Raw genomic sequence first — 26,990 nt, forward strand, 5'->3', positions numbered from 1 at the left:
TTAGGACTGTTTCAAACCCAAATCCAGACTCCCATACGGCAACCAGCAGGGGAGAGCAGAAGGTCTTTCCCCAGACGCCCCCCAAGAAAACGCAGGCCACTCTGCTCGGTGCCAGCTCCCCGACCCGGCCTGTTTGCTCAGGTTGGCCCCAACTCCCCCCACGCCAGGTAGACTCGAAGGCGCCAGATTCCTCCCCACCCATCCAGGGCTGGGGCAATGACCCTAGTGACACAGGTCCGGGAGGGAGGCCACACAGCCCAGGGGTCACGAGACACTCCAGGGCAGCTGACGGCATAGAGGATAAGGCACATGGATCTCGGGGTACAAGGGTGGGAGGCAAGTTCACGGATGAGGATGGAACACCAAGTAACGGATGCTACCAGAGACCACCCCTTCCCCTCCCAGTCTGGCCTGTCCCACCACCTCAGGGCAGATTTCATCATCAGCAGGGCTGAGGGCAGGGGTCACCGTGGAGGCGCCAGAGCTGGGGCCCTAGGCGACAGAAAGACGGGCCAAGCTGGGAATCATCCCTCTCCTCCCCTTTCTGTAAGGAGGGGGGCTCAAGGCCAGAGTTATTGCCTCGGGTGAGGGTGGGGGCTGAACCACAGCCCTGGCACCAGCCTGACCCTTCTCTCCCTAACACCAAGCCCTGTCCTTCACCCCATCATACCCCCTTGCTTCCCCTTTCCCATAAATAGGGTGGCTATTCCACTCAAGGACGGATCCAGGAAGGGACACCAACAGCTGAGGCGGGGCCGCACAGGCCAGTTTATTGCAGTTTAAATACCTTTCTCTTCTTTTTTTTTTTGGTCTTTTTTTTTTCATAAAGAAATTAAAACACACACACACACCCAAAGAAGGGGTAAGGGTGTCGGGAAGTGAGCTGGGGAGGTGGGAAGGCCGGAACACGAGTCCAAAGAGCCCCTAGCCACGGGGTGGCCCCACCAAAGGCATCCCCCCTCTTAGCAGTTCTGTCTCTGGACCTCCAGGGAAAGACAGAGATGGGGAAGCAGAACGGGGTCCAGGGGACGAATAAGGGATCTCTCTCCTTGTGTCCTGCCCCCTTCCACCAAGGCGAAGGCAGGAAAGGGAAGCCCGGCGGGAGCCATTAGGTGGCATGACTGAATCAAAGTGGAGGAATCAGGGGAGAGGAGAGGAAAAGAGAATGAGTCAGAGAAAACAGACAAAGATGGGAGAAGGCGGACATGTCGGTGGCCTTGTTTTTGTCGTGGGGGTGGGGGTGCTGTATTCGTGGAAATGCTTTTTTCTCCCCATTTTTGTTAAAAATCTACTATAAAAAATGCAGCTGGGGGAGGGGGCAGACTGTCTCCCTCTCTGTGCTAAGGGTTGGGGGCCAGAACCTTCCCCCAAAAACCCAGGGGAAAGGGGCAGGGAGGGGCATCACTGCCGGGACGTCTCCCCGACGATCTCCAGGCCATGTTGCTGCAGCTGGGCTCGGAGCAACGCGTTCTCATTCTTCAGCTCCTCTATCTGGCCAGGGACAGAGGGGAGAGGCTAAGGCAGGTGGCTGGTGCCCAAGACCCCAGCTTCCCACTTTCTCCACCCCCACGAGGAGGGGGAAGCCCCTCAGTGCTTCCACCACCCCACCCAAGGCTTCTGCCCATCCTGGATCTTCGGGCCCCTGCATGGCTCACCTGCTGCCTCAGGAGCTCATTGTCCATCTGCAGCCTCTCGGCTTCCTTGAAAGTTTCCTGCATCCTCTGGTTGGTCTGACGGAGCTCCCGGATATAGTCACAGGCTTTGGACAGGATCCCTCCCTTGCTCTGAAGGGCATGAAGGCAGAGACAGCAATGTGGCCCGAAGGAGGTAGCGGGAAGCCCCCAGGACCAAGCAAGCCTGGCAGCGACCCTCATCCTCCCCTCCCAGGGGCCACTCCCCCGGGGGCTTCATTGTGCCCCGCAGCCCCTGGGGTCCTGGGTAAACCTCCTGTCCTGCCCTCCTGAGGCAGAGACTGTCTACCCCGAAGGCCTGAGGGAATGTAGCGCCCCATCCATGCACTCTACTAGGATGAGCCCGAGGGAGGAGAGGGAGGAGAACAGGGACAGGGCAGGGACAGCACTCACCGCTCCCGTCTTGCTGTTGTCTGTGTTACAGTCTGGAATGATTTTGGAGAGCTGAACAATCCAGTTGTTAATCTTGTCCCTCCGCCTCCTCTCCACTGCAGAGGAAGGAATTCCCACCCGGAAGGGCTCCATGAGCACTTGGTAGGGATGGGGATGAAATACAGAGAAGACAATCCACCCCCCTCCTCACCCCTACCCCACCAGGCAACAATGACCTCCACTGAGTGGTCAGCAAACACCTATTGAGGCTGGGGAGCCTCATACAAGGAGCTTCCAAGCACAAAGGGAAAGGTCAGGATGGGGGTAATGAGATCACCAGGAAAGACTTCAGGAAGGGGTGGGGGGCCTTCAGCTGGCCTTGAAGGGTGGAGAGAAGAGGGCTCAGGGCAGAGGTCAGCACTGGGGTCCTCCTCGCTTGGACTAAGGATTTCTAAGATCCTTTCCTGGGGTTGGGGGAGGCATGCCTGCAGCAGACGGCTGCTACAGGGGGTCCTGGGGTGAAAGCCTGGCAGGCTCAGCTCTGCAGGACCTGGCTGCCAGGACAGGGGGAACCACAGGGGGGTCCTGGCACTTTCTGAGCTGGAACAGGAGAATCAGTGCTTCAGAAAGGTTTGCCTGGCTGGCTGGCTGGAGGCCTGGCTGTGCTAGCCGTATGGCTCCCTGGGCTCTCCCTCCCATGCCGGCCTCAGCCCCCTCCCCCCCCAGATTCCCCAGCTTTGTCCCCCCACCACACCAGGTGACCACTCCCCCTTACTCCAGCACCTCAGATGAGCTCTGCTGAGGGGCAGTGAGGAGGAGAGACCGCAGTCTACAACCTGACAGACAGACAGGGACCCTTTGCCCTCACCTTCATTGTGCTGGGCTCTCCTCCTCTCATCTCTGGGGGTTCTCGTCCCATCCATCTTCCTAGAAGAGAGGAAACACACACCTGTCCCTCTGCACACAGGCATTAGCCCCCCCCCCCCCGCCCTCATTCCTGGATTCAAGGAATCTGGCCTTGCCAGCCTTGACTTCCCTGGGCACCCAAGCAGCCTGCACCTACGGAGAATACGGGTGGGTCCGAGGAGCAATCGTCCTCTGCGTTCCCGTCTGTAGCACATCCTGAGGCGTCATCATCACGTAGAACTGGCCTAGGAGAGGCAAGATTGGGGTCGGGGTTAAAGGTTACCCCTAGGAGCTGGTCAGCTCTGGTGACACACCTGTCTGGGCCTCAGTTTCCTCATTTGGAACATGAGGAGGTTGAATTACAGTCTCTTCTTGTGATACAGTTGTAAGGTAGCTAGGTGGTACAGTGGGCAAAACTCTGAATGTGAAATCAGGAGACCTTGAGCTCAAATCTAGCCTCAGACACTTCCCAGCTCTGTGACCCCACCTCTGGATTTCATCTCTGCCTGTCTTGGGTTTCCCCAACTGTAAAACAGGAAGAATAACAGTACCTACCTCCCTATAAAAGATTGTTTCCTTCCCTTCCCCCCTCCCCCACCAGAAATCCTTACAGAGCTTTCCTTCCATCGCCCTGCAATCACTCCCCCCAGTCTCTTTTCCCAATGTTCTTTCCCCCATGCCCAGAATCCTGTGGGCCTTCTGGGCCCAGCCTCCATACCTCCTGCCTGAAGGCTCTGGTCCGTGGTCTGCACGGACACAGCCGTGGCATCCCCCACACTGGATGCTGGAAAGTAGGCAAAGCGGGCCTCCCCACTGACCGCCTCTGCCGCAGGGCTGCCCCCATTGCTGAAAGGGTTCTGGATCACTGCCTAAAGAGCGAGAGTGAGGATGGACAGACGCTCACCCTGCCCCACTGGTCATCTCTTCTCTGGCCACTTCCCCTGCCCCCACGGAGGTATCAACCAGACTACTCCCTCCCCATCCTCCCCTCCCAGCTCTGCATTCAGCTGTCTTTGTTTCTCCCTCTCAAAGTGTGACTAGTGTCCTAAGCGTACCCTGCCTCCCAGTCCTCAGCTGTGGGGCTCTACAGGGCAGGGGTCATCTCCCCTCCTCCTCTGGCCCCCCCCACCTCGATGGCAGGGTGGGCAGGGAGAGGGCGGAGGGTCAGAGAACCCGGGTTCCAATCCAGACCTATTCCAGAATCCCGGGGGGGATCTGGGACAAGTCTAGAAGGCTCCGGCCCGGCCTTCCAGCCCCTCCCCGGACCCCCCCCAACCCCGCCCGGCAGCCCTGCTCCCCCTTGCAGCTGACCTGAGCCACAGCCTGCTGCCCCCCGGTGAAGGCGGCCGTGGACACCACGCTCACAGCGCCCGTGGTGTCTCCCTGGCCATCTAGCTGGCCGTCCGTCACCTGGACCACTCTGTATGTTACCTGCAGGGGGCAGCAGAGGGCACCGAGTCGGCCCGGGCCGAGAGGTGAGGTCCGGGTGGACCGGCCCCCCACCCCCAACGAGACCCCCTGCCGCGCGGCCCACCCCTCCCTCACCTGTCCTCCATTATTCTCTGTGCGGAACTGGTACTGGATGTTGTGCTCCCCGAACGCCGCCTGCTGGACGCTGGCGATGGCCACCGCGGTCTGCTCCTCGGCCCCGGGCCCTTCCCCGGCTGGGGGCAAAGGGAGGCCGGCTCAGCGCCCCGGGCGCCCCCCTCCCTGCGCCCAGCGCCCCCCGGCAGCCCCCACTCACTGTCCTGGAGCTCGACGCCCTCCTCCGCTTCGGGTCCCTTCTCGTGGCTGCGGGGGCGCGGAGGCAGCGGTCAGGGGGGGGGGGGGAGGCCGGGGCGGCGCGCGCCTCGCGGGGACCCCGCCCCCCCAGCCCAAGCCCTGCGGGGGGAGGGGCGGGGGGGGTCTTCTCTGCACCTCCCTCCCCGCCGGGCTCGGAGGGGTCTCCCCTGCACCCCCCGCCCGCCCTCGGCCTCCATCTTGTGCACCGCCCGGCCGGCCGGCGTGAGCTCGCTCCGGAGCCTGGCCCACCCGGGGTCCGGCCTGGGGCCCTTACCTGGCGGCGGCGGCGGCGGCGGCGGCGGCGGCGGCAGCAGCGGTGGCCGAGGCAGCGGGGTCCAGACCCGGGTCCAGCATGTCCATGGAGGGGGTGGGGGCGGGGGGGGCGCGGGGCCCGGGGGAGGGGAGGGGAGGGGGAGGGGAGGGGGAGGGGCGGGGGCCGGGGGGGCCCGAGCCCGCAGCTCACGCCGCGCGGCAGGAGGGGACGGAGGAGACACGGGAGCCGCTCGCGCTGATCACGGGGACAAACAGTGGGGTCATGTGAGGAGGAGATGCCGCCGCCGCCGCCGCCGAGGCTGCTGCTGGGGCTGCGGCTGCTAGGGCTGCCGGGGCTGCGGTCGCGGCGGCTGCTCCGCGCCCCGCGCCCCGCTCCACGCCCGGCCTCGGCCCGGCCTGGGCGACGGCTGCCCCGGCCCGGCCCCGGCTCAGGCCCGGGGAAGCGGCGGCCTGGGCCTGGGCCTCCCTCCCGCGCCCGCCCGCCCGCCGCCCTCGCTTTTCACAGCCCGCTCCTCCCGCCCGGCTGCTCCGCTGCCCCGGCCCCGCACGGCAGCCGATCGCTCGCTGCTACCGCCGCTTTCTATTTTTCCCCCTTTTTCCCCTTCTTTGCAAGAGCTGCGCGCGCGCAGCGGCGGCGGCGGCGCGAGCCCGGAGCCGACGCGGGCGGGGGCTGGAGGGGGGGCAGGCCGCCCTGGGGAGCGCGCGCGCGCGCTCTGCCGGGCTCCGACTCCCGGGCGCGCGCCGGCCTGGGCCTTGGCGCGGGCCCCCGCTTCTCGCCGCTGCGCGCTTCCGCCCCGAGTCGCTGGGGGCTTGGGCCTTGGCGCGGCGGGAGACGGGGAGGCCGAGGCACCAGGGACTGAAGGGGATACACTACGTTCCACAGATGGAACGCGGGCCCGGATGGAACGCTGCGGAGGGCCGCGGCGGAACGTGGCGGGGGCAGCGGGCCGAGGCACACTGTCCGTCGGCGGGGAGGGGCCGAGGGGACGGAGGGGCTTGGGGCGTGGGTAGTGGGCTTGAAAGGGGTCGGTCCGGAGAGTGGGGGCGCGCGCGCGGGTTCCTGGAGGTGGGGGGAGTGTTGTGGGGAAGGCAGGAAGCGCATGCGCACGTCTGGGCGGGGCCGCGGCGCGCACGCAGCGGGCGGGGCTGGGGCGAAGCCGGAACGGGCCTTTCCCAGAGGCCCGGGCGGGTCGGGATCGCAGCCAGGGACCGGGAGCTGGAACCCCAAGCAGCTAGTTCAACCCCCTTGTGACCTTCACTGCCTTCTCCTCCTCGCTCCCTCGAACCCCAAAACAAGACAGCGAGTCCCGAGCCAAGTGATTAAAAACTTTATTCAGCATAATCAGAAGAGACTCTCCTCCCCCTCCCCCCCAGACACACATTTAAAAAAACATACAAAAGTCGAGGAGAACCTCGTCGGGTCAGACCACCAGGCTTTCCCGGCTCAGGTCTAGGTTCTGCGGGAAACAAGGAAAGCAGGTGAGAGCTCCCACCTCATCTGGCTCCCTCCCCCGGGGCACCCCCTTTCTCTCCCGGTAGACTCACCTTCCTGAGCTTCCTCTCTCGGGAAGACACTGACTCCGTTTCAGTGTAGGGAGGTGGGGCCGGGGGGTAATAAGGTTCTTCTTCCCTGTGGGGTCTTCTCCTCTCCCCCACCTCCTTTTTTCTCAGCACATCTTCCAAGAACCGCCCATCATACTCGGGGTCTCTGGACCGGCTGTGGCTCCCACGTGGGTCCCGACGGGCATCATCCAGGGGTCTGCCCCGGGACCTGTGATCATCATAGTAGGGGTCTCCAGGCCGGGAGTAGAGATCATCTCTGCTGCGGCTTCGGGGAGGTGCATAAGCCCGCGCCCGGCTCCTTTCTGAAGGGGATGTCCTTCCCGATTCCACGGAGCTGGGTCTGCCCAAGTCATCCAGGGCATCCATCGAGTGGGCCCGTGGCCGCCTGGGTCCCCAGCCTCCATTCTGATCCCGGGAACGTTCTCGCTCAGACTCCCATCCTCTTGGGCTTCTTTGGGAGCGATAGTCCAGATCTTCATCTCGGATGGGGGTGAGGGCAGGGCCTCGGTGGGGCCGGAAGCCCCGGTCATCTTCATGAAGGGAAGTCACTTCACTCATGGCTGGGAGAGCAGGGATAGATAGGGGGTTTAGAGGGGGAGGGGTCAGACAGCATAAGCAGTGTGTGCTGAAGGGCATCTGGGCGAGGGATGGAGGGGACCCAAGCCCCCCCTCCCTAGGCCTAAGGATCCCAACGCCCTACCACCACTCCCAAACAACTCACCCCTCTCCACCCGGCCATTAGGCAGGCCAGGCCGGGAAGGGTCAAAGTTAGCGAGCTCCTTCTCCATGTAGTACAACACTTTCATAGAGTCATCCTGCTGGTTTGCCTGGATGCGATAACCACTTCGTACTTCTGAGGAACAGGGGAGGAATTTGTGGGGGTAAGCAAAAGGCTCTTTCCCTTGGATCTCACACCCCGATATCATCCCTACCCCCGACCAAAACCCATTTCTGGGGCCAGCATCCAGTTACGAACGTTTGACTCTCACCTGAGTTTCTAGTACTGTCTGTGTCATGAAGAAGGGGCACCTGGGAGCTGTGGCCACCAACTGCAGGAGAGACATGGTCAGGATCCAGCTGCCCTCTGCCCAATCTTCCTAGCTACCCTTCTTCCACCCCATCACCTTGAGACCCGGGCATCTTGGTCCTCATAGCCTTCCCGGAGACCTAGATCTTCAGCTTATTCTGTCCCCCTCATCAAAGCCCTGTCCCCAAGGACCCAACTGATGCCCCAAACCCTTCTAACACATAAAGGCATCTGCTTTCCCCAGTCTTCACCTGAGCTCTGTCGGTCAAAATCCCCTGCGAAGCCATTGTGGACAGGAGCCATCTGGATCATGGGTAGAGGGGAAGGAGCCTTGGCTGGAGAGAGGTGAGCATAGGTGCTGGGTGCGTAGACACTGGGTGCATAAATGCTTGGGACTCCGGAGGTCGCAGCTTTACCAGCAGCATACACTGGAAGAAGGGTCATACACAGCAGAATGTAAGCTTCTTGATGGCAGGGGACAGTTTTTTATTATAGCATAGGGCCTTGAATATGATAAGTGCTTATTAAATGTTGAATTGAATTAGCACGGAGGAATATATCAATGCCCTTGTCACATGCTTGCCTCCTCCAGCCCCGCCCCCCCCCTTCCTTACCAGCCCCTAATGCTTTAATATACTATCATCAAGGGCAGGTACCACAAAGAGGGGACTGAAGGAAGAATGTGATTGGATACTCTTAGGACTAAATAATGAAATTAAGGCTAGAGGACCCACCCCCCAAGGTGACTGGAGTTTCACCTGCAGCAATTACACACTTATATTCCTATTCCCTAACAAACCAATGTAGAGACTGCTGTCATACCTGCACAGTGAACTTTGAGGAGAGGAATATTTTATGACTGGGGAGGGGGGGGACCAGCCCAGCCCAGTCCTTCCCATGCAATGAAATCAGTGCCTCTATTTGCTTGCCTAGGACTGATACATGGCTGCCTGAGGTGGGAAGGAAGCAGATCTTCAAGCCAAATGGACTTGGGGATGGGTCCATATTTAATTTGGTTCTCAATTATGTATGATAACCCATCAATTTCCATTCATGCTTTCTGATCCATAGTGTTCCCTGGAAAAAGAAAGCCTAGCCTGGGATGCTGGCAGTCATCTGTAAGGGAGAAGGAAGATGCTAACGAGGGGTTAGGGGAAAGGCTACAATTAGCAGTTTACTAATTAGTAGTGGCAACAGCTGCTTCTTGCTGACTCAGTGGGTTTGGTTGGGGTTGGGAATTAGTTGGCCTGGTTCTGATTCTTCTAATGACTGTGTGACCTTTCAGGGGTCCATGCCTTAGTTCTCCAAATGTGTGAAATGAGGCTAACACCCTCTACCCAGGTCCTCACTGCCACTGCTGAAGGTCAGTTTTTCAACAGAAACCTTTTAAGAATTCCATGGGCAGTAATGGTAGAAAACCAATGTGGCTCTTGTGAACAGCCTCTACAGGTCTTGACTCAGTGGGTGGCCCTGGACAAACAACTTCCCTTCTCTGTAAAGTCAGACAGCTGGACTAAATAATCTGAGATCCTTTCCACCACCTGTGCTAGGAATGGATGAAAAATGGCGCCAATAAAAAGAAGAATGGTTTCTTGCAAAGCTCAGCTCAGGAATCACCTCTAAGAGTCTTTGCTGATCCCCCCTCCCCAATTAAGCAACGAGCATTGAAGACCTACCATGTGCCCAGGGCTGGAGATAGCATGACAAAAATAAAAGTCTCTGCCCTCGAGCTGACTGGTTGACTAGCTGGGGCAGACGATGCGTGCACACATGAATGCATACACACAAAACAGACACAAGGCGATTTGCGGGGTAACTGGGGAGAAGACACCCATGAATGGCACCTGGAAACAGCAGGATCTGGGGGTGGGTGAAGAGTGAACACTCTATACAAATAAGTTACCTTATGTGCTTTATGTATATTACATGTATGGATTGTTTTCATGGGTAGAAAGAAAGCTTCTTGAAGACAGGAACTGTTCTGCTTTTTGTTTTCGTTTCCCTAGCACCCAATAGACAGTAGGTGCTTACTAAATGCTTACTGATGGACTGGTATCAAATAAGAAATGGATTATCAATGAATAACAGTCCTCCAGCTCCCAAGCAAACAACAGAAATGGAACCACTGAGCCGTACCTAACCCAGCCCTGCAGGCCAAAAATTGACCCATTTTAAAATGTAACGTCATTTCCGTTTTATTGGATTTTTAGTAATTTTGTTAGAGATTTCCCAATTACATTTTAATCTAGTCTGTTGTTGTAGAGTTGCTTCAGTCATGTCTGACTTTCCATGACCCCTGGGATTTTCTTGACAGAGATACTGGAGTGGTTTGCAGATGAGGAAACTGAGGCACACAGGGTGAAGTGACTTGCCCAGGGTCACACAGTAAGTGTCCAAGGCCTAATTTGAACCCTGGTCCTCCTGACTCATAAGCCTGGCACTCTACCCACTGGATCCCCTAGTTGGTCAGGGCGGCATGTTTGACACCTATGATCTAAGCTACTATTTAAATTACTCACAATTGCTTGATGTATAAAAGCAAACAAAACCGAGATCACGGAATCAAGAATCTAGTTCTCTCCAACGTGCCTGACTGACCAGGACACCACAGAAATTCCCTACCTATTGAAAAAAAACCATTCCTCTTCTGGCAGCTAGGTGGCACCACAATGGAGAGAGTGCCAGTTCTGGAGTCAGAAAGACTCATCTCCCTTGGTTCAAATCCAGCCTCAGACACTTGCTAGCTGAGTGACCCTGAGCAAGTCACTTCACTCTCTTTGCCTCAGTTACCTCTTCTGTAAAATGAGCTGGAGAAGGAAATGGCAAAGCACTCCAGTATCTCTGCCAAGAAAACCCCAAATGGGGTCTTGGAGAGAGTCAGACACAAGTGAAATGACTGAAAAAATGGTTTGGGAGTTTATCCTTGAAATGAGCCCCCAAACTCCAACCACTTTATAATCTAATAGGCCACCAAAAAATACTACTACCTCCTCCCAGAAACTATCCTCAGCCCAACAAGCCTGCACCTCCTCTCTCTACAAGACACAGAGAAATCACATCTATTACACACATACCTGTCCTCACACTGTTTCCAATACTCCATTTCCCCCTTGCTGCTGCCTGGTCCCACCCAGTGGGGGCAATGAAGGCCCCCCAACCAGTACTTACAGGCCTCGGGACAGCAGCATTTGTCCGGGCAGCAAGGACAGCGTACGTAGCAGCAGCACGTATGGGGGCAGCACTGGCACCAGCAGATGCCCAAGAGGAGGAAGACTAACAGGGCAGCTAGGACAACGATGACCACAAAGAGCCAATCTGTAAGGAAAAGAGGATGGGCCTTGCAGTCAGGAAGACCTGAGTTCAAATCCAGCCTCAGACACCTGACAGTTAATAGTTGTGTGACCCTGGGCAATCACTTAACCCCGGAAAAAAAAAAAAGCAAAAAAAGAAAAAGAGGATGGGGCCCAGAGCTGAGGTCCTAGGGGTCAGGCAAGGCCAGAGTCACACAGAGCAGTGCAAAGCCGGGAGAGGGGCAGGGAGCCACAGTGACCAGCCCATAGGAGCAGCAGGCAGACTGGTCACACTGCATGGCAATCACCACAAACCATCACTACCAGCTTCATTACAAGGTTTCTTCATCCCCTTCTAGCCTTCTCAGAGCTTTCATAACCATTCACTGAATCATGCAATTTCCAAAGTACTGATCAGTTTCGCTGATGTTTTGGGGGTTTTTTGGTCGTAAGGAGAGGAAGGGATAATGTGGGAAACTATAGTGATGTAAAAAAACAAAGACACAAGAACTTTCTTTTTAAAAAACAAATAGTGGAATTGACAATTCCAAGGACCACTTAGACAATGGTCATCATAATGACGCTGTAAACAACAAGCCCCCCAAAGAGTGGTGGGCCACAGATGCAGAGCGGGGCATGCTTTCATCAGATCCAGCCATTGTATCGATTCGGTTTGCTCAAGTGCATTTCCTTGTTACAAGGGGGTGAGGGGTGGGTGTGGGAATCACTAGGAAGACAGAATTATGTTTTGGATTTTTTAAAGAGCATTAGTAAAATATGTGAAAGGAATTCACTAAGCTTTCCTTTGAAGACCTCTGGCAGACCAAAAATCAGGAGGACCCGTACCGATTTTGTGCCTTTGGCCCATAGTTGATGCTTAATGGTTAGCTAAATTCAACTGAACGTAAGCCTCAACACTGTCCTGTGATATCAGCAGAGTAGGGGTTCTAACCCCTTTTTCCAGATAATGATAATAGCTAGCCAGCACTGACAACACACTCATGCTTCTGAGGTGCTCTGACAAATATTATCTGATCCTCACAAGAACCCTGTGAGGTACGTGCTATTACTACTCCCATCTTCCAGTTGAGGTAAGTAAGGCAGTAGAGATTAAGTGACTTGCCCAGGGTCACACAGCTAGTAAGTTTCTGAGGCAGGATTCGAACCCAGGTCTTCCTGACTCCAAAGCAACTCTCTATCCTTTCTGAAACAACAGGCTCAGAGGGGTTAAGGACCTGCCCAAGGTCACACATAGTGAGTGAGTAGTAGCACTGGATGGGATTGGAATTCAGGTCCTCCCCATACCTGGCCGTGTTCTTCCACCCACACCCTGCACTGGACTCTGCTGGACTTAGTCAGATGGTTTTGCTATCCTAACTGGCTCAGGCTGAGGCTGCTTTTGAGCAAACCTGCATCCCCTGAGTTCTCAGGGACCAGGGCTGAAGAAGGGGTCCAGAGAGGAAAGCCCGGCTGGCCGCCCAGAAGGCTGAGGGGGAGGGAGATACACATGGCGTTCCAGGGGCCCAACACCCACACGACAGCCACTAGTTACTATACTACCTGGAGCCCAGGAGAGCAGTTAGTTTCTGTTTCTAAGGGGTGAGGGGGAGGAGGCAGGACAGTAAGAGCGTTTAAGTATAAGAAGGCGAGAGATGAGAGGCAGTGGGGAAGGGGTGTGCTCTTCAAGGCTGGGAGCTCTAAGGAAAAGTCAGGCAATGAGGACCCCCTGGCCTCCACCCCGTACCTTCCATGGACCCTATCTGAAAGTCTGGTAAGAGTTCAGCCACCCCTGAGGTCTTGCCTGGAGGGACAAAAGAGAAACATGATTATTCCAGCAGGAAGCTGGCCAGGCTGGGCAGGAGATGAGATGGCAAGCCCTTCTCCTCCCCACTCCCAGCCCACCATGGCCCTGGCTCCTGGCTGGCTGGTCAGACAGGGCCCTAAGCATGCCACCTCTATGCCACGTGCTGAGCTTGTCACCATGACAAGTGACCGAAGGCTGCCCAGGGGCTCAGAGCGGGGCATGCCCCACCCTGGCCCTGGGCAGAGTTCTTCCAAAGCGCTATAAGTACTCACTGTTCCTGTGCTAAAATGGCGGTGCTTTATGACATGCTCGATCACATATACTGTAAGATATGTGCTTTAGCCCATCAATATATATGGACCAGCATGTCAATATATATTTGGCATTACCGTAGCGTGGAGCTAGGTAACATGCAGTAACAGTAACACGCCCAGTGTCCTTGGGGGGAGACGGAGACTGAGTGGCCAGGCTGCCAGCTGTCCCTGCCTGAAACTGCCTCCGCTTCTTCAGGGTTCAAGATCCCACAGCTCACTCTTTCCCTCTGTGGCCCTCCCCACCTTGCAGAGGGCACGAAGCCTGCTCCCATTGCTGCAGAGGGGCAAGCTGAGGCTCAGGAACTGAGTCAGCCCTGCTTGGTGATGGGTTGGACTGGGGAGTTCTGCAGCATGAATATGGATGGCCGAAGGCAGAACTAGGCGCAAAGGGAAGAAAGCAGGCAGACAGAAGCTCACATGTGGCCTGAAGCAGGAGAAGGGGGATCTATTCAGCTCTCCTTGTTTATCCACACTGATGGAGGGCAGGCAGGCAATCCACAAGCACCAGAGAATCACACCTCTTCCTCCTCCCCCTCTCAAAACAATCTGTCTGGCTTTGGAATGCACGCTGCTGCGATATGAAATCGAATCATCTGTGCTGTGCGGGGATGCCCAATTTTCTTCCTCGTTTAGTCTCAGTGACATGGGGGGGGGAACATCTCTCCTGCTGCAGATGGTGCTCAGTTGTGTATAAATCTAAGGGTGACTAGGCTGGCAAGGGTAGGAGGAGCTGAAGCATGAGTCAGACCCAGGAAGCAGGCAGACAGACAGACAGGAGATGAGGGAAGGGACTCCCAACCCCCCCCATGCTCCGCCCCCACCCCAAAAGGATTCGGGGTGTGGGGGCCCTAATCCCTCCACCCTTGCCCCCCTTACCAAGGACAATGAGCTCAGCGTAAGCCTCGTTGTTGCCTAGGAGGTCCTGGGCAGAAACCACAGAGCAGTAGTAGACGCCACTATCTCCCCAGGCAGTCTGATCAAAGGTCAGGTCAGCATCTGTGGCAGGAAGATGTAGATATTTGAGGGAATAATTGGAAGGCGGTGGAGAGGACCTTGTCCACCCTGGTCTCTCAGCCCTATCCTGGCACTCTCCCATCTCTCCTAGTGCACCTGGAGGGGGCAGAAGTGGCCACGTCCCCAGGGCATCAGTCCACTCTGGGCAGAGGGGACCCACTATCGACCACAGGCAGGTCAGTTGTCCAACTCTCTCTGTCCATCTGGGGCATCCTGCCACTCCCTCCCTGGCTTGGGGAAGCCTCAATTTACCTTGGCCTCTAGGATGGGAATGTATCTAAACCTCAGCATTTCCTGCTTCCTCCTCGATGCACAAGCACTAATTATTTACATCCATTTAGCCACCCACCAGAGATGGCAAGGCCAGATCCCCTAGGGCTGGAAAGTCAGGGGTGGAGCCAGAGGTAAAGGTGCAGCGGCACAGACAAGCAAGACCCTGCCAACCCCCTAAGCCAGGAACTGAAGTCCACACACTTGGTTTTTCAAATATTTTGATAACTGGATTTCAATATAATTGGTTTCCTCATTCATCCATCCTCAGTATTTTATTCTGAGAAGGGGACCATTGGCTTCATGAGTCTGCCTGCCTGAGGGGCCTATTACATAAGCTATGGCAAGAGCCCTGCCCTCACCTGTACAGCCTGATCCATAGCATTCACACTGCACCCCCTCTAGGCAGGGCATTCCTTTGTTACTTCCAGGGGTTCTTAGCCAGGAGTCTATCCCACCTCCTCCAAGAAGCCCTGAGAGGTAGGTAAGGGGGTGTGTGTGCGTGCGCACGCGCGCACGCACACACAAGTGCACCTTTGAGCAAGTACACAAGAGGGATGGGGGGAGGGAGGGACTCGTGGGACTGAATGGACAGTCCTAACAAGGTCAAATAAGGCCACCCAGCAGTTGGTGGCAGAGCCAACACACAAGCTTTCATTCATTCATTCATTCAACAAACATTTACTGAGCAGCTTTGTATAAGGCACAGGGTGAATGCTGAGCTCAGAGGACACTGCAGCCTGAGCCCTAGATGCAAACTCAGCTGGGGGACTGGCTCTACCCAGGAGCCCCAACAAATCCCAGGCCCTCCCTGGACGTGCTTCCTCCTCAATAACAAAAAAGTGCGTGCGTGCGTGCGTGCGTGCGTGCGTGTGTGTGTGTGTGTGTGTGTGTGTGTGTGTTGGGGGGTGGGGTTTAATACTAAAGTCTCTTCCTGTTTAGCATACAGAAGTTCCTCCCCACCCCCTGCCTCTTCTTCCTCCCATACCCTCTGCCCTCCTCCACCTTACACACCCCCAGTGATGGTGATCCGTCGCCCTTGGTAGAATTCGCCCAGAGTCACAGCGTTCCCCTGCTTTGTGGCCACCACCCTCACTGTTCGGCTGCTGTCCTGACACTCCACATAAGGGTTGTAGCCTGGGTTGCTAGCAGCAAGCTGGGCATTGAGCTGGCTGTCCGTGCTGGTTGGGGAGAAAGCATCGGCGATGCGATCCCGGCAGAAGGACTTATACTTCCAGAGGACGATGGGGGCAGTGGGCAGTGTTGATACCTGGTAGGAGCAGGGAAGGGTCACCGGCTGGAAGAGGATCACCACATGAAAGGGGTTGGACACCGTGACCTGGATGCAGCCAACAGGAGCTGGGAGGTCAAGGAGAGAAGTCAGGGGTCAGCGAGGGACGGAGGACGCTCAGTCAACCACGCTAATCATCACCCTTCACATCCATTCAGTATGTTTCCATACTCATTATCTTATTTGATCCTCAAAACCACCGTTGTAAGACATGCAGGGCAAGGGATTATTAGGTTTTTACAGAGAAGGAAACTGAGGCACCAAGGAATGAATTGCCTACAGTCATACAACATGGAATACTGGACTAGTGACTGGAACCCAGTCCTGACTCTCAACTGGTTTATCAGCAAATCACTATGGCATGGTCAGAGGGCAAGGTCTTAGATGTCACTAAGATTTACTGGATGTGGGCTTCAGCACCCCCCCAAAAAGCAGAGCAAGACCCCTGAAGGTCAGATGGCTCCCCTGTGGCAACCTTATGGAAAGACCTGGACAAGAGCTTCACGGGATGCCCAGACATGGACGGGGATGGCACTCGGTTAATAACAGCACCTCCCTCCCTGAACCAAACATACTAGTAGACGCACAGCACTTTGCAAACCTTTAGGCTCAGTACTGATGCTATTCCTATGGTTGCTGTCATTCAGTTCTGGGCACAAGAGTTGGAAGGACTTTGGAAAGGCAGACCACACCTAGAAGGGGAGGGGACCAAGATGGAGAAGAGCCTTGAACTCAGCTCACAGCAAGGGCAGTTGAAAGCACTGGGGATGAAGCAAAGACTCAGGGGACAGCTAAGAACTGCCCTCCAAGTGTGAAGGGCTGTCACTTGGAGCAAAGAGTGAGAGTTGGGCTCATGACTGAAACATCTTCCTCCCACAGAGCTGTCCCCAAGTGGCACTGACCGCCTGAGCAGGGAGGGGAGCTTCCCTCTCACTGGAGGCCTTCAGAGAGAGGCTGGGGTCCTTGGATACACAAGGAGGTCCTTCCAGCACTAAAATCCTGTGATTCTAATTTAGGGATAGCAGTGTTGGGCAGGATACCCACATAGATAAGACTGATCCCAGACCTAGTGGAGTCACCCTGGGCAAGTCACTTCAGCCTCCAAGAGAAGCAAGGGGTAGGTTGCTGGAGAGAGAATGCTTACTAAAGTAATGCACACTGAATTTAATTTGGAGGCAACCTGCCACCTCTGTGGCCTTGGGACGATCACTGCCTGACCTCCTCTGGCTCTGTTTTCTCAATCAGCAAGCATTTATTAAGTGCCAACTGGATAACCTCTAAGGTCCTTCCTATCTCTAGAATCTTGTGAGCTCTGGCCTCCGTTTCCTCATCTGTAAAAGACAGGGATGATAACAGCTGCAAAATTAGGAAGTGGTAGGGAAAAAAATGCTGGATAGTGTCACAGGATCTGGTCCTCGAACCCTAGCCCTGGGCCTGACTACTCTGGCCAAGTGACTTAACCTCCCCGGGCCGCAATGGCCTCATTTCCAGGAGAGGACTGGCCCAGATGGCCTCTCTAGTAACTACCGGCTCTAATCCTTGCTGATCGATTCGTCCTGTGACTTCCACCTCCCAGTATTGTCGGGAGGAAAGTGCTTTCCTAGAGTTTGCAAAGCGTCGGAAGACTGAGCGGACAGCAGCAGTGGTAGCTGTTCCCACTCCGGGGGCTCCAGGCTGGCCCTTCCTCAACTAACCGCACCCAGCCGGGCTCTGCCAAGTGCCCGCACTTCCCACTAGCGTCCGCACGCACCTGTTGCTGCAGTAACCCTTTATCCCACTTGAGTCCGTGCCTCCCAGAGAAGGGATCTCTACGGAGCGATCGACGGATCGATCGCCCGCCCGCCCCGCCTCGCCTCCCCCTCCCCCAGGCACGGACCCCGCAGCCCCGCGGGGCACCGCTCCCCTCCCCCTCCCCCGCCCATTGTCCCAGAAAGGCTAGAACTGCGGGAAGTTTCGCTTCCTGCCTCCCGGTGGAGGCGGGCCGCTCCTTGCTCCCGCCGCCCCGCCCGCCCGGGAAGTCCCCTGAGGACATCGGGTATCGGTCGTCTTGGGTCGGGAGTGGGAAGGGGAGGGCCTGGGAGACCGATGGGGGAGGGGGCCTTGGCCCGGGCAGCCAGCCCCAACAATCCCAGCCCCGCGGCCGGATACCTGAGCACCAGGGGGTCAGCAGGAGCAGCAGCCAGAGCAGAGGCGGCGCACTCCACCGTCGTGGGTCCAGTCCTGGGGGTGTTGGGGATGCACTTGTGCCCTCGTGGGGCACGGGGGCCGCCGGAGCCATGGGAGGTGCGTGCGCCTCCGGCGCCGTCCACTCCAAGGTACAGCGGCACAAGGGAGGGGATGGAAGGGATGGGAGGGGACTGGACGCCGCCAGGGGAGGGGGCTGCGGGGCAGGGGGGGGGTGGCCTGTACCATCGCTTGAGACGGCAGAGGGGGGAGGCACACTCGCACACTTAAGCACCAGAGGCTCACCTGCCCATCCTGCCTCCTTGGCGGCCCCTTGCAAGAATTTAAAAGAAGATGAATTAAAACCAGTTTCTCCATATTTGGCTGATCTCTCGCCTCTGAGCTGACCCAGGAGGGTCCCTAATTTCCCACCCCCCAAAATCTCTTTTGTCCCACTTTAGAAATGGAATGGCCCAGGTACACCCAGCATGGGAGGGGTGGGGTTTCAGGGGTTGACCCCTCCCACGCTCTCCAGAGCCCCGGAAATGGACCGGTCCAGGTGCGAGCCCAGGGAGGGTGACACCAAAGGACTGATGGATGAAAAGAGGTGGGAGGGCGTCCCTCTACTCCTTCCACTAACCGTCATTCAGAAAGAACAGATCTCAAGTTCTGAGAAAGAGGACAACAAGGAATGAACCACCTGTTGAAGGTGGGAGGGACCTGGCAACTCACCTGTCCGTCCTCCCCTACAGTAACAATGGACCGACCCAGGTACTTAGTAAGGAAAGGGATCGGGCGGGAGATTCCAAATGAGCATCCCATGGGGGTAAACAGTGATTGGGTAAAACCTTTGACTAGTAGTTCAGCACTCTCAACTTTCTCCGCACTTTTCTTAGAGGCTTCTCCCTCTCGAGTCTCCGCCTAATTAAATTAATTTAACGGATTAACTGATTTTCATCAAAGTAAACCTCTGGATGTGTCCCTCGGGGACTGAGGGTAAGTGGGCCACTATCCTCCTGGGTACCCTCCCTCTATTCCTAGTTTCATGGTACAGCTCCCAGGAGTCCCTCCCTGAGGTCAACACCACTCCTCCTCCGCCCCTTGCCCGGGAACCTGAGCTTCTTAAAGGGGCAGCTTTGGTGCGAAAGACTTCTTGCCAAGTCCGGCCCACGGAATAAATACCTCTGTTCTCCTAGGTTTCCTGGCTTCACCTGTACAAAGGGGCAGAACCCAGGGGAGATTGGCTCTTTCTGCCACCTTGTGGATGTGGCAAAGAAGAACATGAGAGGACGGGGAGGCGCTGGGTGCTGGGATGCCTAGTTCCCCAGAGCAAAGTCCAGGTCCCGTATTGAGACCCTCTGCACTGACCTCTTTTCCATCGCTATGTCCTAAGACTTTCCCCTCCAGACAAACTAGACGTTCGTCCCTAGGTCCCTCTGCCATTGGTTCGTGGAGTTTTTTCACTCCTCTCCCCACCACTATGGGCCTCAGTTTCCTCATCTGTAAATTAAAAGACTTAGACTGGGGCAGCTAGGTAGCGCAGGGTATAGAGCTCTGGCCTTGAAGCCCAGGAGGACATGAGTTCAAATCCAGTCTCAAGACATATGACACTAGCCATGTGGCCTTGGGCAAGTCACTTAACTCTGATTTCCTCACCAAAAAAACCCCCAAAAGGCTTGGACTAAATAATCTCTAAGGGCCCTTCTAAGCTTGGCCCACATCGTTCTCTGTGCCAAAAATGCCTTCTTCCATCCCCCAGCTTTGGCCCTCCTTCATAGCTCAACTGAAATTCTAGTTCTTCACGAAAGCCGGTTCTGATCTCTTGTCTGAATGGCTATGGCATTTTTTCCTTTGTGTTGAGATCTTTCCTGTGGCACCAATCACTTTCCCCCTTAGATATCCTGGTGGGGCTGAAAATTTGAAATCCTGCTCCTAGCTAACTGTGATATTGGGCAAATCATTTAACCTCTGGACCTCTGTTTCCTCCTTTGTGAAATGAGGAAAATAATATGCTTGCCCCATGCCTATAGTATTTTATTTTATCTATGTCTTTTTCTTTGATGTAGCAAGAGCTATTATCAGAATTGACCTTCCTGGTTTTGGTTTAAACACATGAGAACTTTGTAGTGGCCCAATGGTGGGAGGACTTAGCATATTAGTATGAAATGGCAAGCCTCGATCTCTTGGTCCTCTGATCACTTCCTCCCCAATGCCCAGTAATAGCAGGGGATTTACAGTGCCATGTCAGTTACAGTGGGAAATAGGAGGTTGTACTCTTTCTGAAGGGTCGGCATTTCCAAATACAGCTACTAAGACATGATCCATCACCAATGGTCTTGCTAAGGAAAACTAAGCTCTTTACATTAGCCAGATTTTTTTCTTTAGAAATAGCTAAGGGCACCTTAAATAACTCTTGGCTGTCTTTCAAATACTAAACATCTTTTTACTTTTTAAAGAGTACTTCAAATTATGCAGCTAACTTAATGGTTTCAATAAAGGGTGGGGAACTTTGGCCTCGAGGCCACGTATGGACCTCTGGGTCCTCAAGTGCAGCCCTTTGACTGAATCCAGAAGTGGACTGCACTTGAGGACCTAAGGGGCCATTGGCCACGAGGTGACAGGTTCCCCACCCTTGATCTTATGATGGTTTCAATCTGAAATAATATGTATATTAGTTCTTGACTATAGGATCTAATTTGTGTAATACTAAGGTGTAACTTTTAGCACTTGAGTACACAGAAATTTTGGTTTGTTCTTTTTAGTAACAAGTCATCCAGCAGTTGGCTGCATAAGCAAATTTTATTTCCAACAAAGTAATTGTTTTATCTGTATACTTCCTTCCATACAAACTGATGATCAAAATGTTGTAACTTAATTGCAATAAGTCATTTAAATATATTTTTTAAAAAACCAGTGCTTTGGGGCAGCTAGGTGGCGCAGTGGATAGAGCATCGGCCCTGAAGTCAGGAGGATCTGAGTTCAAATCCAACCAAAGACCTAATACTTGACACTTACTAGCTGTGTGACCCTGGGCAAGTCACTTAATCCAAATTGCCTTTAAAAAAAACCAAAACACAAAAACCAGTGCTTTTGACTGTCCAGGTGGCAACATAAATTTGGGACCTCCCAGCAAGAAATCTCTGGCTTTTCTTCACCTTGGTATCGTGGTGACCATGCCCACAAAGACACCTGGTTTGAGGGTTTTTCCACTCAGAGAGTTTTGTGCATGGGATTCTGGCTGCCTTTTTATTTTTTGTTTCCTTTTCCTTTTAATAAACTCCAGTGGCTTCTTGTCATCACCAAGATCAAATGTGAAATCCTCTGTTTGCTATTCTGAGCCCTTCATAATCTGCCACCCCCTTTTCCGGCCATTATACACCCTATTCGTAACCAAATGCTCTGTGATTCAGTGATACTGGCCCCCTAGCTGTTCCTTCTACAAGACACTCCCAACTTCTGACAGAACTTTCACTCACTGTCCCTCATGCCTGGAATTCTCCTGCTCATCTCTGTGCCCTGGTCTCCCGGGATTCCTTCAGGTCCCAGCTAAAATCCCACCTTCTGCAAGAAGCCTTTCCTGAACCCTCTTAACTATAGGGCCTCTTGATTAGCACTCCTTTATTCTTCCTGTTTTTTGATTTGTACATAGTTGTTTGCATGTTGTCTCTGTTAGAATGTGAGCTCCTTGAGAGGAGAAACGTTATTGGTTTTGTTGTTGTCTACCCGTCTTTGTATCCCCAGCAAAGTGTTGACACATAGTAGGTGCTTAAATAAAGGATGGTTGTTGACTTGACTGGACATGAACCTGTCTGAAGGTTGGAGGAAGCTTTTTGAGTTTGAGAGGTCCAGAGGTTTGCAGCAGCAGTGGCCCCAAAATGGCAGGTCCCAGTGGCATTCACCAGAGTGGCAGCAGTAGCTCAAGGCAGGGACTGCATCTGCACGGTAGAGCTCAGCCACCAGGAAGAGAGCTGGCCCAAGCCTTTCCATTTTTGCAGCAGACATGTACTAAGAGTGCACATCGCAAGCATACAGAACACGCAAGGAGCAATCATGCTAACTGCTTGCTGTTCTGATGAAATCTGATGATCAGCCAGCCTCCTGGCAGATAGAAACATTAGTTATAAGTTGTTACCGAATCCTAGTTTAAGTTTGCCTTTGTATGTGTCCTGTGTTTAGCATTCCTTTTGTGTGCAGGAATAAATTACTTATCCCATCTCTGATTCTTATAAAACATTCGGCGCTTTTCTGGTTCCTCCTTTTTGGGGAGGCTGTAGATATGAGTAAAATCATCCCAGGGTTGCCAGTGTGGGAGACAACATGGCAAAGAGGGAGAAAGTGAGGGTGAGGAAAGGGAATCCTCTCTCATTAGAGTTGGGCTTCCTCAGGACTGAACCCTGTCAAACCACATGCTTGGGTCCAGAACAAAAACGGATGTGGTCCCTTCCCTGAACTCTGTGGTAGCCCAGAAGCACTTCTTTGAGATTAGAATTTTACCTATCTGCCTCATTTCTCAAATATATAGAGAACTGATTCAAATTTATAAGCATAGGAGCCATTCTCCAATTAATAAACAGTCAAGATGTGAACAGTTTTCAGATGAAGTAATCAAAGCTATCTATAGCCATATGAGAAGGTGCTCTAAATCGCTATTGACTGGAGGAATGCAAATTGAAACTACTCTGAGGTACTACCTCATACCTGTTAGATTGACTAATAGGGCAGAAAAGGAGAATGACAAATGTTGGAGGGGATGTGGGAAAAATGAGACGTTAATGCACTGTTGGTGGAGTTGTGAACTGATTCAGCCATTCTGGAGAGCAATTTGGAACTATGCCCAAAGGGCTATAAAACCGTACATACCCTTTGATCCAGCAATGCCACTACTAGGTCTATATCCCAAAGAGATCATAAAGAAGGGAAAAGGACTTATATGTACAGAGATATTTATAGCAGCTCTTTTCTGGTGGCCAGGAGTTGGAAATTGGGAGGATGCCCATCAATTAGGGAATGGCTGAGCAGATTGTGCTATGTGATTGTGATGGAATACCATTGTACTGTAAGAAATGATGAGCAGGATGCTGAAAAGACTGGAAACCTTGAAAGAGTTGCATGGGCTGATGCAAAATGAAATGTACTGTGTACAAAGTAACAGCAATATTGTAAGATGATCAGCTGTGAATGACTTAGCTCTTCTCAGCAATACAATGATCCACGACAACTCTGAAGGACTTAGGATCAAAAATGCCATCCATCCCCAGACAAAGAACTGATGCTGTCTGAATACAGATAGAAGCATAAGTTTATTTTTCTTGAGTTTTTTTTTTTGGTCTATGTTTTCTCTCACAAACATGATTAATATGGAAATATGTTTTGCATGACTATACAGGTATAACCTATATAGAATTGCTTGCCTTCTGAGTGAGGGGGGTGGGGAGGGAGGAAGGGAGAAAATTTGGAATTCAGAGTTTTAAAAATGAATGTTAAAAATTAATTTTACATGTAATTGTGGGAAAATAAAATATTAATTGAATTTAAGAAAAAAAGATTTTATATATTTCCATCTATCTATCTATGCATATCTATATGTATATAACTAGGAGGAACGTGCTTTGAAATAGAAATGACTTGTTATTGTCATTTGGCTGTGTTCTCTAACACCTCTGTGGATTATTGTATCTCTGAAGAGGACGGGAGGAAGGGGCCGGGGGAACAGATGCTCAGATGCCAGGAGGGCATGGGGAGAGGCAGGTGGAAGGGGAGGCAGGCTTCCTAGGTTCCATGACTGTGACTTCACAATAACCAGACCGCCCTGCTTCCTCTACTACCCCATTCCACCATGTCTCCCATCTTGGTGTTTCTCTATCTTTCTTTTCCTGGACTTGGGGCCTTGGAATCCTTTAGGTGTCCCCCGGGGGGTCACTCCTGCCTGGCATTTATCACCCCCAACCCAGCCACTCTGTCTTGCCCTGCCAAAGACTCCACCTGGTTCTTCCAGCCCCTATCCCATCCCTTTCCCAGGAAGAAGCTGGTGGTGCCAGAGGTCAGTGGGGATCTCCATCTACCACACACCTCCACAGACCAATCAGGTACCTATAGCTGCCAAGATGAGGCAGGTAACACCAGGGCAGTCTACAACGTGGACTTCCAGGATGGGGCCAAGCTCTATCTCAGCCACAGCGCGCTGGAACAGCAACCCCTCAGGAACCAGACAGTGGGAAACAGCACCCAGTGGACACTCTTTACCCAGTGGGGGCCCTGGCAGGCTTGTGACCACTGTGGCGTTCAGGGGGAACGGAAGCGTGTGGGCCTCTGCTATGCCAGGAGATCAGACCACGGGCTGCCCTGTGGGCTGGCTGACCTTAGCCCACAAAAGCTCCAGCGGGGGCCTGAGCTGCAGATTGAAAGCTGCTTTGTGCCCTGTGAGCACAATAGCCCTGAATCCACCGTGGTGCTTTATGGGACTTACAAGCTGGAAGAAAACAGCACCGTATGGCTTAGCTGTCCCTTTGCCACCATCTACAGGTAACAGGATCCAGACACATTGCCCCCAGACTGTCCTTTCACCCACAGACCACCTCTGTGCCTTCCCCAGCTGGCACTTACCTCCTTTAGGTAAATCCTGCCTCTTAGGAGGCAGCTTCTAGGCACCTCCCTTTGGGAGTTAGTCCTTGTTTTCCTAAGGTACTAATTACATTGACTCTGGGTGACTTATTCACCAAACCCTAACTTTTTTCCTGCCCTGGGGTTCCCTAAACTGACTTATGGTTGCTCCTTCCTCGTTTTCCCCCTTGTCTCCACTCCTTCCTTCCAAACAGCTGGAGAACACATACTTCTTCAGAGTTCAGAAACCTGTTTAGCTGTGAGACACACCCCAGCCCTTAGACGTTCTCCTATTCCCTCAGCACTTGTATACTCAACACGCCTTCAGCTAATGAAGTTGGATTAGTTGTGAGGTTGTCTGACTTTTGAGTTGACTAGAGCATTAGACCTGGAGTTGGGAAGATATGGATTCAGATGCCACCTTAGACATTTAGGAGCTGTGGGACCTGAAGCAAATCACTTCAGTGCTCTGGGATTCCATTTTCTCCTCTGTAAAGAGAAAGGGTTAGACTCAATGGCCTGGAAAGGGATATGTGATCTTTTGATTTGTTTTTAAATATAGTGCGTTTCCTTCCTTCCACTTCCCTCCACTCAGACCCTGCAGGGACTCCAGGAGGGTAATGGAGGGACAGTGTGATTTAGTTTTCTTTTTCTCAATGACTTGGATGAAGGCAGGGATAGCACATTTTCCCATCTGCAGATGACATGAATCGTGAAGGGGTGACCAACAGAACTCCAGATCTTAACCAAAGAGCTGTATAGATAGGCTCTGGTCGGCCAACAAGCATGTATTAAGCACCTACTGTGTACCAGGTACTTTGCTAAGTGAGGGGGCTGCAAAGAAAGGCAGAAGACGGGCCCTGCCCTCAAGGAGCTTGCAATCTAATGTAAGAACACAAGGCATCAAAAGAAGTGAGAAGCAGGGAGGGAAGGGGATGGAAGGGGATGGAAGAAGTCCTGGAGAAGTGCAGCCTGCAGCTTGTGGGAAATGTTGAAATGACTGCCCTGGGCCCCCTCCTCAAATGGGATATATGGGAAGAGCTCTCAGATCTCCCCCCTCCCCCCTCTCCAGTCAGAGGGAGGGAGGGGCCCCAGGGAATGGGGCGGGGGGGGGGGTACAGAGTATAAGTTTCAGAGTTGATATGATCTTGGGTGACTTTCTGGATACCATGATGAAATCCAGGAATGTTGGGTAGACTCTAATGCTGAAACTTAATTGGGATGTACATGTGAAGTCTTAGGCTTTTTTAAAAAAAAATCAACTTCACGGGTATGAGATGGAGGGGGGAGTGTGGCTAGACCTCGGGTCACCTGGCTGTGGGGATGCTCAGACATTAGGAGTGGGAAGGGAGATAAAGTGTTTCCCTTGCAGGCCAGTGAGCTGGGAGTCTGACAACTTCTCCCCAACCTGGCTGCAGCAGCTGGCTCCCAACAACTCAGGCCCGATCCTGGACCTTGCCTCCGGAGGCAGCCGCCTGCAGGTGTCTGCTTCTGGCACTTACCGATGCTACGTGGGTCGCAAGCTGATGGGGGCGTTTCGATCCCACCTGGACCCACAAAACACCGGTGGCCCCCACCCGGTCCGGGTTTGTCCACATCTACTCCGTGATCGAGGCTGTCATGGTTATGGCTGTGCTGCTGCTAATTCTGCTCAGTTTCATCCAAATGTGCAGGACCAAGCTGAACACCAGTGCCCAGGGATGAAATAAAGTAGGGGCTGTGACCTGTGTCTCTGGGTGTATAGATGACTGGATTGGGGCTGACTGGAGAGGGGAGAGCTTGGTGAGGCTCTGTGTGCCTCTGTGTGTGCTTGTATGGTAGGGCATGTACATGCATGGCGGGACATGTGTGTTCGTGTGTGTACATGTATGATAGGGCATGTGCGTGCGTGTGTGCTAGGGCATGTGCATGCATGGTAGGGTATATACGTATGACCAAACAGTAATTGTCAGTCCTTTCAAAGTGCTGTCTCATTTCATATCCTAAATCAGAGGTTTGCAACTTTTGCGGGCGGGGGGGGGAGGTCCTGGACATCTTGGGCAGCCTGGTAGAACCCATGGACCTCTGATCTTAGAATTATGATTTGAATGCATAGAATAAAATCAATTATCTTGAAATAAAAATGCATTTTCCCCCTTCCACATTCATGGATCCCCACTGAAATCTATATGTGGACCCTAGGTGAAAAATCCCTGTCGTAGAATAATATGGAAAGCTAGAAGGAACCTTTAAGAACAATGAGCCTAGGAGCAGCTAGGTGGTGCAGTGGATAGAGCACTGGCCCTGGAGTCGGGGAGGACCTGAGTTCAAATCCAGCCTCAGACACTTCATACTTACTAGCTGTGTGACCCTGGCCAAGTCACTTAACCCCATTTCCTAGCCAAAAAAGAACAATTTGTCTACCTTCCACCACCTCCTTATTTTACAGGTGAAGAAACTGAGGCACAGGGAACTTAAGCAAATGGACCGAGGTCACCCAAGTACTAAATATAAGAAACAGCATTTGAATCCAGGTCCTCTGGCTCTAGAGGGCAGCTTAGGTGGCTCAGTGGGTAGACTTCCGGTTCTAGAGTCAGTAAAACCTGACTTCAGATCTGACCTCAGATACTTTCTAGCTGTGAGACCCTGGG

At 53.6% G+C, this 26,990-nt stretch overlaps 4 protein-coding genes across 4 annotated transcripts; 2 read left to right on the forward strand and 2 right to left on the reverse strand.

Moving 5' to 3' along the window:
- Positions 1 to 745: 745 nt before the first annotated feature.
- USF2 (upstream transcription factor 2, c-fos interacting) lies at positions 746 to 5,130 on the reverse strand. The gene is made up of 10 exons (XM_020977476.2): positions 5,026 to 5,130; positions 4,714 to 4,760; positions 4,515 to 4,633; positions 4,281 to 4,400; positions 3,688 to 3,838; positions 3,127 to 3,214; positions 2,932 to 2,990; positions 2,085 to 2,179; positions 1,656 to 1,784; positions 746 to 1,491 (listed from the first exon to the last, which is right to left on the reverse strand). Exons 1-10 carry the CDS (start codon positions 5,109 to 5,111, stop codon positions 1,402 to 1,404), a joined length of 984 nt encoding a protein of 327 aa, XP_020833135.1. The 5' UTR covers positions 5,112 to 5,130; the 3' UTR covers positions 746 to 1,401.
- On the forward strand, positions 5,110 to 9,343 carry LOC110202059 (uncharacterized). Its single transcript, XM_078146233.1, has 6 exons — positions 5,110 to 5,118; positions 5,349 to 6,503; positions 6,696 to 7,468; positions 7,859 to 7,959; positions 8,900 to 8,977; positions 9,055 to 9,343. The coding sequence occupies exons 1-2, from the start codon at positions 5,110 to 5,112 to the stop codon at positions 6,033 to 6,035; spliced, it is 696 nt and encodes a 231-aa protein (XP_078002359.1). The 3' UTR covers positions 6,036 to 6,503; positions 6,696 to 7,468; positions 7,859 to 7,959; positions 8,900 to 8,977; positions 9,055 to 9,343.
- LSR (lipolysis stimulated lipoprotein receptor) lies at positions 6,337 to 17,966 on the reverse strand. The gene is made up of 9 exons (XM_078146341.1): positions 17,746 to 17,966; positions 15,321 to 15,665; positions 13,899 to 14,018; positions 12,649 to 12,705; positions 10,783 to 10,929; positions 7,866 to 8,042; positions 7,577 to 7,636; positions 7,309 to 7,440; positions 6,337 to 7,147 (listed from the first exon to the last, which is right to left on the reverse strand). Exons 1-9 carry the CDS (start codon positions 17,873 to 17,875, stop codon positions 6,519 to 6,521), a joined length of 1,797 nt encoding a protein of 598 aa, XP_078002467.1. The 5' UTR covers positions 17,876 to 17,966; the 3' UTR covers positions 6,337 to 6,518.
- A 5,551-nt stretch (positions 17,967 to 23,517) lies between these two features.
- Positions 23,518 to 26,252, forward strand: FAM187B (family with sequence similarity 187 member B). The gene is given in 3 exon segments (XM_020977453.2): positions 23,518 to 24,282; positions 25,733 to 25,889; positions 25,891 to 26,252. Coding segments are annotated over 3 exon segments (1,017 nt in total). The 5' UTR covers positions 23,518 to 23,596; the 3' UTR covers positions 26,065 to 26,252.
- The last annotated feature ends 738 nt before the right edge of the window (positions 26,253 to 26,990 follow it).

This window comes from Phascolarctos cinereus, unplaced genomic scaffold, assembly GCF_003287225.1.
Source record: "Phascolarctos cinereus isolate Bilbo 61053 unplaced genomic scaffold, phaCin_HiC Scaffold_726;HRSCAF=1367, whole genome shotgun sequence".
NCBI classification, from domain to species: Eukaryota; Metazoa; Chordata; class Mammalia; order Diprotodontia; family Phascolarctidae; genus Phascolarctos; species Phascolarctos cinereus.

Coding starts and splice junctions, on each gene's coding strand:
- USF2 (XM_020977476.2), bottom strand. CDS start 5,111: ATGGACATGCTGGACCCGGGTCTGGACCCCGCTGCCTCGGCCACCGCT. Junction 4,761..5,025: donor GCCGCCGCCGCCGCCGCCAG/GTAAGGGCCCCA, acceptor GCGCCCCCGCAG/CCACGAGAAGGGACCCGAAG. Junction 4,634..4,713: donor GGGCGTCGAGCTCCAGGACA/GTGAGTGGGGGC, acceptor CTTTGCCCCCAG/CCGGGGAAGGGCCCGGGGCC.
- LSR (XM_078146341.1), bottom strand. CDS start 17,875: ATGGCTCCGGCGGCCCCCGTGCCCCACGAGGGCACAAGTGCATCCCCA. Junction 15,666..17,745: donor GCTGACCCCCTGGTGCTCAG/GTATCCGGCCGC, acceptor TTGACCTCCCAG/CTCCTGTTGGCTGCATCCAG. Junction 7,148..7,308: donor TAATGGCCGGGTGGAGAGGG/GTGAGTTGTTTG, acceptor CTGCTCTCCCAG/CCATGAGTGAAGTGACTTCC.